We start from the raw sequence: 10,762 nt of genomic DNA on the forward strand, positions 1-10,762 counted from the left end.
TTTTGTATTGAGTGAGTTTTATTCCTTTAAAGGCAAAACACTTGGTGAGCACTCAGCACTTGGCATTTTGAGGAACAATGCATCATTTAGAACATCAAATAATTTACCAATAAATATGAAATAAATAGGTTTAAATACAATTACAATAGTTCTTGCATTATGACACCTAGAACAATTAGGCGTACTTGTACTTGTCAAAATGACAAAATCATTGCCTTGGTCTGAAGCATGACTACGTCAAATGACATTTCATTCATCAACTCCCTGACCTGTGGTCAGGACATAGTTCAGCACTCGGTTGATGGTGACAACACGAATCTGGAAGGCCTTCAAGACTTTGCACAGCTTCAGTCGGCCCATGAAGGTGTTTTTATGCTTCATGGAAACCTGTGAAGAACACCAGGACATGTATTAGAGATGGATGACCAGGACAAAAAGAAGTAAACCAATGTTTGAGTACATGATTAGCAAGTAAGTCTTACCAGAGGCTGGGAACCATCGGTCAGTGTGGCAGAAAAGCAGTTCTGTTTGAATAAAACGTACATTCAGCTTTAGATAGTTATGATTTCGACTTACATTCAGTATCCTACACCGACTGACTACTTGGTAGACTTGCTCACTTGCCATTTTATCAGATACACCTACCAAATGTCTACTATGCAGGTATACAGTTACAGATTGTAGCCCATCTGTTGCCACACAATTTGTCAGTATCTTCCTCAGAGGCCACATAGAACCACTGGTAACCCAACTTGTATCACTTCCCCAGTGTATCTTCTAGAGCTAAAGCAGGAGTCGGCAACATGCAGCTCTTACTGCCCTGTTGCGGTTCCACAGCAGAATTAGATTTTTAGGTAAAAATAAAATAATCCACCGTTGCAGACTGCTGGTCACCATAGCAATGCAGACAACAGCTAGTAGCTAACAAAAGATCAAAGAGAGATTTGAGACAAATATCGTTAATTTTTGACAAATAGCCTTATTTGCGTTTATAATCTCTTAAGCTGGTTTCCTGATAAGTTTAATCTTCAACGAGAAACTGTCAAACACTAAGAAGTCATGAAACTGAAGTCGAATTTTCCCGTTCCACCTTAAATGGTGCAGCAGGTATATTCTGATGCCTGAGGAACCATTTAAGGTGGAACATTTGAACAAGAAGCTGGCAAAGGAGAAGCGACTTCAGCCTCGTAAAAAGTCAAACCTTGAGAGACATTTTACAAGAAACTATTCTACTTTTTTTACTTTCTACTATTTTACTTTTATTCTATATATATATATATATATATATATATATATTTTTTTTTTTTTTTTTTTTTTTTTTTTTACTTTTGGGTTGCCAACCCCTGAACTAAAGTATATTCTTATTTCATGCAGCCACCATCTTGAAATCCAAAGCGAGACTAAGGTGGGAAAATTATGGAATTGATACACATTGTATTAAAAAAAGGCACAAAGGAAATAAAAAAATAATATTTCAATTTTATCATTGAAGGAATAAGCATGTGTGCTCAGGTACTCAGTTACGGATGCCAATATTTTAACGCTAAAATTGCTATTTGGGAATTCATTCCACTTCATTCCGGAGACGGTGCAAATAAACAGGCTAATGTTTCACTGAAAGATTAAGAGACCCTTATTAGTCCCACAACGGGGAAATTCCACCTCCGCATTTAACCCATCCGTGAAGTGAAACACCACATACACACTAGTGAACACACACACTAGGGGGCAGTGAGCACACTTGCCCAGAGCGGTGGGCAGCCCAATCCGCAGCACCCGGGGAGCAGTTGGGGGTTAGGTGTCTTGCTCAAGGACACCTCAGTCACGTGCTGCCGGGGCTGGGGATCAAACCCCGACCTTCCTGTCACGAGGCTGGTTCCCTAACCTCCAGCCCATGACAGCGGTCATTTTTAACAGGACTGTAAATGTGACTGTTTTGCTTGTATTCATGAGTTGGTAGGCTGTATCTTAGCTACTTAGCTTCTCTGAAACACAAGAGCCTTAACGTAAGCATGTTGCTGAAGATGTGACTGAGAAGGGCAGCTTTATCGCCAAATAAAGTAAATAATTCCTCCAGCTGATGTTAGCTAACGTTAGTTCCAGTGACAGTGAGAATATATTTCTCCGACGGATTCCACTGAGGAGCAAAGACCTCGCGTAGGAGACAGCGAGTCCTCATCAGCAGGACTGACCATGCCTTAGTAGGTTAGCCTCAGTCAGCTAACCGGCTAACTTTATAATGCAAAACGTTTTTGGAGAAGTTTAAACATAATGTATGTACAATTTGTGAATACCTGCTATAGCGTGGTGTAGAACCATGGTTCTACTAGCTCTGTAGCCTTTAGCATGCTAACTAGCAAACTAGCCAGGTGAAGTGATGTTGTTTCTGCAGTTGTGTGTAGCAGAAGGAGTAGTTCGCAGTCTAAAGCCCAGCAAATTGGATGCTATGTTTTTGAAATGTTACGCATTATAAAGTAGTTTATTGCTATAGCTTATAAACAGCTTTGTCCACCATTATTTTGGGTTTTAAAACGGGAAAAATGCTGGGTTGCAGTGAATTCTGGGTATGTTCCATTGCTAAAATCGACTCACTTAAACTAACAAAGTATTGGAGCAGCCCTCAAAAGGGCGTTGGTGTTTTTCCATGAAACGAAATGGTGAATCCCACTTTAAATCCCAGTCTTATTGCATACCAAGGCTTATTATTCAGCAACTACAGGGACTTCATTGCAAACTGGTTGAGCTATTCTTAGGTTATAGAAGTGTATAGTAAAACTTTATGTCTGACAGGGTCATTTTAGGGGGTTAAAACCAGTATTGTGGGTGGTAGTGGTGGCATAATTGCAGGTGTTGCACTGGTATCAGACTACGGTGAACCTAGAAAGTGCACCTATAAGGTAGATGTACAAAATAGCCAAGCATGTCCAAAATGCACCACATCAGCCTGCAGTGCAAGCTGTTAATAGCTGTTAATATCCAGCTCATACCTGCATGAGGTCTTCAATGCTCCTGAGCACTGACTGTTCCAGGATATGGGCTCGGTCACTGTAAGCTTTAAAGGTTGCCCGGTACTGCCTGAGATCTTCCAGAACACTCTGGAGGCATTTGTCCTACAGGAGATATTTAGGTAATTACATGAAGAACATCAAGATAAACTGGGATTTGTTCAAATCAGACTAAATAGCATACCTGGTTGAATGTGAAGTCTGCACTGTCTGAGCACTTTGAGTTCTGTTGAATGAAGGGTAGATATGTTTTTGTTTAATGTCTTTGGTCTACCGTATTCATTGATATGCACACAGTCACGTCTGGCTCTAAAATTGCTGGAGCTTCTAGAGATAAGACAGTCATTTTAGGCCGTTTTTTAAAGTTGAATTGGGGCACAATAACATTACAGCCTATCTGAAGCACTGTTGAGAAAAAGAGATCAGTACAAAAGCTACCATCGCTACAAATGTTGATAAGAGCAGTATAAATGCTAATTTAAACACGATGTTAATCAATTTAGACTTAAAATGGACAAAAAAAATCTGTACCAAAAAAAAAAACCCACAGAGGTTTTCAGTCTGGTTCTTGTACCCCTCAATCCAATCCATATTTCTATTCTGTTCTAGCTCCAAATGAACCTGAACCAGGTAAACAAAGAATGTAGCATCCAGCAAAAATGTGGCCCAGGGGGGTGTCCCCTCCTGTGCCGATGTTCCTCACCTGGGGTATGCACACAGCTAATGTTTGGGTCCTGAGGTCCTGCTCAGCGCTCTGATCCGTGCAGTTCAGCCCTCTGAACAGCTGGTCCTGTACGCAGGCAAGACAGTTGCATTTAACTTCATGCTTTCCTCATCAGACACACTTTTTAAAAAAGATATAGTTTAAGTTAGACCACACTCACAACTGTCAGCGCTGCCGTCACGTTCCAGAGCAGAGAGCGTGCAAGGCCCTTGCATGAGCTTCCATCAAGGTGCAGCGATGGGATATGTGATCCCACTGGACTTGCAGTGCTCAGCCGCCATACTGAGGAGGAGAAGAGCAGAAGGAGGGAGCCTGCAAAGAAAACACACCAGAGTTTTGCAACTATGCTCTGTCATTTGTAACTTAAACCCAAGTGTAGAACAATGTTCTCTGCTGATAAAACTTGTAGTCCAACAAAATTCTGTTTAAACTTGAAAATAGCCTACAAATTTCTTTTTGAATTTGACTGTAACCTGACCAATTTCTGTCTAAACCTGACTGTAGCCTGATTAAATTGTCTGAACGTGACTGCAGCCCACAAAATTCTGTCTGAACTCGACTGTAGCCCTCGATATTCTGTCTGAACTCTAGCTCCACAAAATTCTGTCTGAACTTGACTGTAGCCCTCGATATTCTGTCTGAACTCGACTGTAGCCCTCGATATTCTGTCTGAACTCGACTGTAGCCCTCAATATTCTGTCTGAACTCGACTGTAGCCCTCGATATTCTGTCTGAACTCGACTGTAGCCCTCGATATTCTGTCTGAACTCGACTGTAGCCCTCAATATTCTGTCTGAAATCGACTGTAGCTCCACAAAATTCTGTCTAAATCGACTGTAGCCCACAAAATTCTGTCTGAATCGACTGTAGCCCACAAAATTCCTTCTGAACTCGACTGTAGCCCCGCAAAATTCTGTCTGAATCGACTGTAGCCCACAAAATTCTGTCTGAACCGACTGTAGCCCCGCAAAATTATGTCTGAACTCGACTGTAGCCCACAAAATTCTGTATGAACTCGACTGTAGCCCCGCCAAATTCTGTCTGAATCGACTGTAGCCCACAAAATTCTGTCTGAACTCAACTGTAGCCCCACAAAATTATGTCTGAACTCGACTGTAGCTCCACAAAATTCTGTCTGAATCGACTGTAGCCCACAAAATTCTGTCTGAACTCAACTGTAGCCCCACAAAATTATGTCTGAACTCGACTGTAGCTCCACAAAATTCTTTCTGAATCGACTGTAGTCCACAAAATTCTGTTTGAACCGACTGTAGCCCACAAAATTCTGTCTGAATCGACTGTAGCCCACAAAATTCTGTCTGAATCGACTGTAGCTCACAAAATTCTTTCTGAATCGACTGTAGCCCACAAAATTCTGTCTGAACCGACTGTAGCTCACAAAATTCTTTCTGAATCGACTGTAGCCCACAAAATTCTGTCTGAACCGACTAGCCCACAAAATTCTGTCTGAATCGACTGTAGCCCACAAAATTCTGTCTGAATCGACTGTAGCTCACAAAATTCTGTCTGAACCGACTGTAGCCCACAAAATTCTGTCTGAACTCGACTGTAGCCCCACAAAATTCTGTCTGAACCGACTGCAGCCCACAAAATTCTGTCTGAACCGACTGTAGCCCACAAACTTCTGTCTGAACCGACTGTAGCCCACAAAATTCTGCCTGAATCAACTGTAGTTCAACAGAATTCTACCTAACTAAATTCTGACCGATCCTAACTGAGGCCAAACAAAATTCCGTCCCAGTCCGACTGAGCTAAAATTCTGTCTGAACCTCGCCACCCTCTGGAGTCCAATGAAACTATTGATTTCCATAAATCTATCAACTATTATTTGAATGATGAAGTCAAGACCAATGAAGTCATCATGCCTTTTGCTCTATCCTCTCCATTTGCCACCATCATTCAAAGTTCAGTCGGTGCAAAAAGAGAGGAGATTTGTTTTGTTTATGGTCAATGACAAAAACAGGAGCCATATTGCCCCCTACAGTTCCTGAAGTGTACTGCAGCCTGCCAGAATGACCGCTGATATTACAGAGCATTGTTGCTGCTGTACTGTTATCTTCAGTCTTGTAGACCCTGGTGCAAACAGCACAAGTGGCTCAAGTATGCCAGATTTAAACTTGTTTAAGGCAATAAAAGCACCTGACAGATGTTTTAGAAATGATGTTCTAACCCTGCAAAACCTCAACTTGAATGACTGGGTCCCACTGGATTCAGACATATCTAGTCCCCTGCACTTTGACGCCATTGAGAAGCCACAAGAACTCAGCTATGTCAGCTTCAAAGAGTGTAGGAGAAGAAGGAGAAGAATGAGAGGAGAAAAGTGCAAGTCTATTACTTACAGTGGTACACAGTGGTCAGCATGGCTACAAAGGATGTTGTGTTCCAAATTCTTCATGTCAGACCTGATCCTGTAGGGTTTATATACTTCACTCTGAGGGACTTTCCCAACCCGACAGCAGCCCATTATTACAGATGAAACCAAAGTAAACAAAGGCTAACTGTTGTAATTTCCAAAAAATGATCGAATGCAATGCAGCTGCAGGGCCCATGCAGCAATGGGAATTAACGCACGTTTCGGTTTGTATGGCCAGACTTCACACATCAGGTTTTTGCAAGAGCCGCTTTGGTATTTCCTGTTTTAGAGCTCTTTTCTCAGGAAACATCCTTCAGAACCAACTTCCATCATGCCGTCTTTTGTGTTGAATTTGAACTCTTTTCAGGAACTTTGATTCGAGCATCACTTTCGTTTACCCTCATATTTTATTAACATTACCTTTACCTGCTGATGCCAGGCGCATGGTAAATTTGAAGATTGTTAGTATAAATTTGTAATAGTAATAGTAATAATTAATACATTACATTTATGTTGCCCATTCAATGTTGTCTCTCAACCAAATTGAAAAACTCTAGCAAACAGAGTATTATTGAAGTTTTAACCTCCTTTTGTCACAGTGGGTGTGACAAAAAAAGTGACGATACTTGCAAATGACCACAAAACACTTATTTATGAAATATTTCATGCTTCAATTATTACATTTCTTTTGATCTTATGTATCATTTTCCAGTGAGGATTTCTGAGACGTGTTGAGTCAAAATCATGTTTTTAACCCGTAAAATAAATTTTAAAAAATGTTCAATACAATAATAACTTATACCTATATATTTACATATATTGTGTTTACAATTCATATATATGAATTCAAAAAGAAATTTTAATTTGTATGTTTATTATTTGTTCAATCTGTCAAGGATTTTGAGATATTATACATTGTTAATTATATACTGCAATTTTCATTGATATTTTTCTGTGAAGTTATATGTGTATGTACACACACACACACACACACACACACACACACACACACATATATATATATATACACTGACAGGAATTTGAGCTATTATATATTAATTATATGCTGCAATTTTCCTTATTATTGACAACACTTTCTGTGACGTTATGTGGATTTGTGGATTTATGTGCACTGGGATTTGATCACTATTTCTCAAATTTATATATGTTTATATTATTATGTATGCATGTATCATAGCACATATAGAGGCAGACTGAGGTATAGTTTAAAAAAATAAAAAATAGATAAAAGATAGTATAAATAAATGTTGTTATTGTATATAATAATAATTTTTTCTCTCTCTCTCTCTCTCTCTCTATATATATATATATATATATATATATATACTTTTATAATGTTTTTGTTTTTGTCATCATTTGTAATGAAATTCCAACACACTGTAAAAAGAAGCCGTCGAATTCTGTAAGAAACATTTAAAATATATCTCTTGACTTAAATGACCATAATCAAAAGGTTAATGGCGTTCTGTGACTGCTTATCTACAAGGAATAAAAAATATTTTTGATGCAGACCAAAAACGGGATTTCTACTGCAGTTCTGAATGAAATGAAGGCAAATGTTACTGGGGGTCTCTGAAAAAGCTGCGTGAGAGAAACTGTAAAAGAAAGAAAGCGTTTTGTGACAACTGGGTCATTCGAGTACAAGCGCACTCAGAAAAGTATTCAAGCTGTGAAGAGAAACTCCAAAATAACAGCTGCAGAGTGTTGAAGTGAAAGTCTGATGATTCCCCGTTCATAGAAAACTCTGAGAGGAGAAATGTAGAACCTCCAGTGCAGGACCAGGCGAAAAGAAACATGAGCGGAGTTTGCACACAAGAGCCTTCTTGGCCAGATGAGGAGAAGGAGAAGCTTTGATGGACAGTGTGGAGAAAGAGAGGGAATCGTGGCTTTACTGATGATGTCAGCGATGATGGCCGAAACGTTGTGCCTTCTCAGGTTCAAAAACACCTAAAAAATCACTGGTGGAAGTTCGGAGCGCAGTAGGGCAGGGATCTTAAACGTACTGCCCGCCTGGCTGTGGAATTCAGCAGAAAGAAAAATCAGAACTTTTCAGCTGGCCATGTGGGGCCTCTGATTTCAGCCCATCTGAGAAAAGAAAAAACCCTGAAACACCACCTGAAGGAGCGACTCAGTGACTCAGAGCTTAGGTCGTTACTGCATGTGGCCAAATTCAAAGGTTGCGTTATTTTAGACTGCTAATCTTGTCAAGGAGAAATCTGGAAGCCAAACCCGTGTTGTTCTAATCAGCTCACAGAATCTCAGCTATTTTGAAAACGTGAATTTATTGCTACGATTTATTGTCGAATTTTCAGGTGCAGTGGGTAGCGCTGTCACTTCACAGGAAGAAGGGCCTGGGTTTGATTCCCCGGCCGGGTAACCAGGGTCCTTTCTGTGCGGAGTTAACATGTTCTCTCCATGTCTTTGTGGGTTTCCTCCCACAGTCCAAAGGTCAACTGGAGACAGCAAATTGCCCCTAGGTGTGTGTGAATGTGTATGTCTGAGTGTCTGCCCTGTACTGGACTTGGTGGCCTGTCCAGGGTGTTTCCGGCCTTCTGACCAACAAGGCTCCCCCTGTAACCCAGGAGGATAAGCGGCTTAGAAGATGAATGCTACCTTTTACTGCATGAATGTTTGCATGCAGTGGCGTAATTAGGACCACATGGGTCCCATACAATCATTACTTTCTCAATGAATAAAATAACCTTGTAATTTGCTTGTTATACTTGCTATCATGCTCTCAAGGCATGCCGTTCCACTGACTAGCATCTAATCCTGACCTACATGTTTACATTAGTCTCCCTGCTGAAGACTTGAATATATGATGCAGGTTGTGAGGGGTCCATCTGAAACGAATTATGGTGGATGACCTGCATTATGAATAAAATGAAGATAAACAGATGCCAGTTCTGTCTGTGTGGTGTTGATGGAGGATAACTGGTGAGGGATCTCTCAGTGAGTCATGGATGCAAAGATGTGCCAGTATCTACATGTTATGTCACTATATGTCTATGAGAACTTAAGGGGGCTTGGCCTCCATGGCCACAGTGGGCCCTGATCATTTAACTGGTTACCTGGGCTGACTGAGTTAAACAGTTGTAGGTCATTTGTGGCGTTAATCATTCAGTTCAATGTCAAACTCTGTTTCCACTGAATCTCCCTGAACTTCATTACTGGCTCATCCGCAAACCACTCAAGCGGTCAGTCCTTACCCTGTTTACATAGCATCGTTTACATACTGCACTGCCCTTTATATTGTCTGTTTGTGTATATATTATGTATTTGTCCACTCCACCCTGTTAAAACACTGTGAATGACTCATCTGAATACTATCAGCTCCACTTGCTGTATAGCTGCACTCTGTAGTTCTACAGTTACAGACTGTAGTCCATCTGTTTCTCTGATACTCTGTTACCCTGTTCTTCAGTGGTCAGGACCCCCATGGACCCTCACAGAGCAGGTACTATTTGGGTGGTGGAACTACAAAGTGCTCCTATATGGTTAGTGGAGCTGATTAAATGGACACAGGGTATAGATATAAGAAGAAAACCTTGTACTTGAATACTGACTTTTTTTTAATTTTTTACACGATTTAAAAGTTTCCACTGCGCTTTACATTGTGTGAAAATTCCAGGATGACGGTATCAATAGAAATGCTCCAAAATCTACAGTAAATTCCATTATAAGTGAGGAATCTATTACACGCTAGGAATCATTAGAAGTTAGATATATAATATATAAATGTATATATTTACCATATATAAGTGTAAAGTGGCCACGTCATACTGCTATCACACGCGCTCACTGAAATACCAGTGTGGCCTCACAGTAAGACTGAAAGTGTGCTGTACTACTTTACATCCTGTTTCATGTAATTTGGCCACAAAAGGGAAGCACATGCTCCAGGCTTAACCTCAGTAATCTAGTAGTTCACAACAGGCCTGATAGTGTGTTCAACCACAAGCAGTCTTTTGTCTTGTCTATTTCGACATTTGACATCATGTACTTCAGTTCACAACAGAAACGACTAAGAAACTAGTAATTTATTTTTCAGGAGGTGATTAGATAAAGTGTTAAGGCAAGTGAAAAACATCAGAGGAGTTTCAACATCAACAGTGCAGGAATTCAAAAACTGATTAAAAGCTACAGAGAAAATGAGACTCCTAACAACCACCTGGAAGAGCTGGTAGACACCAAAACTGCCCCCCTCAGATAAACAGCACTTAAAGCTTTCATCTCTGAGAGAGAGGAGAAAATCAAGCAGCTTCAGATCTGAAAACATCCACAGGTGTTTCTGTCCATCCTTCCACTGTGACAAGACTACTCAGCGCTGTGGGTCTGAAAGGATGTGTAGCTGATCAAGAAGAACCTCACTGAGAAAAAGAAACGGACACATCAAACAAAAAAGCTGAACAATGGACTGACCGCCCCGGAGGCCAGACCTCAATATCACTGTGTTTTGTTACTTGGATTGTGGGAAGCAGTAAGTGCAACCAATTTCTAAGACTGAACTTTGGAAGTGTGGAAAAATTTTTCGCTAAAAATGAAAAAGCGACATTGGGGTCGTTACGTTTTCTTGTTTCCTTCTTTTTGCATATCTTCTGCAAATGTTGGCCTTTGCAATTTCCCTCCGGGATCAAT

The 10,762-nt window shown here is 40.5% G+C and overlaps 1 protein-coding gene across 1 annotated transcript; it reads right to left on the minus strand.

Annotated features, from left to right (window-relative positions):
• Positions 1–4,081, minus strand: LOC108430686 (interleukin-12 subunit alpha; the record flags this gene model as incomplete). Its single annotated transcript, XM_017703324.2, has 6 exons — positions 1–387; positions 483–524; positions 2,988–3,110; positions 3,190–3,231; positions 3,709–3,795; positions 3,890–4,081. Coding segments are annotated over 6 exons (624 nt in total), but the record flags the coding sequence as incomplete, so codon positions are not given.
• Positions 4,082–10,762: the final 6,681 nt, after the last annotated feature.

This window comes from Pygocentrus nattereri, chromosome 2 (genome assembly GCF_015220715.1).
Source record: "Pygocentrus nattereri isolate fPygNat1 chromosome 2, fPygNat1.pri, whole genome shotgun sequence".
Taxonomy (NCBI): domain Eukaryota; kingdom Metazoa; phylum Chordata; class Actinopteri; order Characiformes; family Serrasalmidae; genus Pygocentrus; species Pygocentrus nattereri.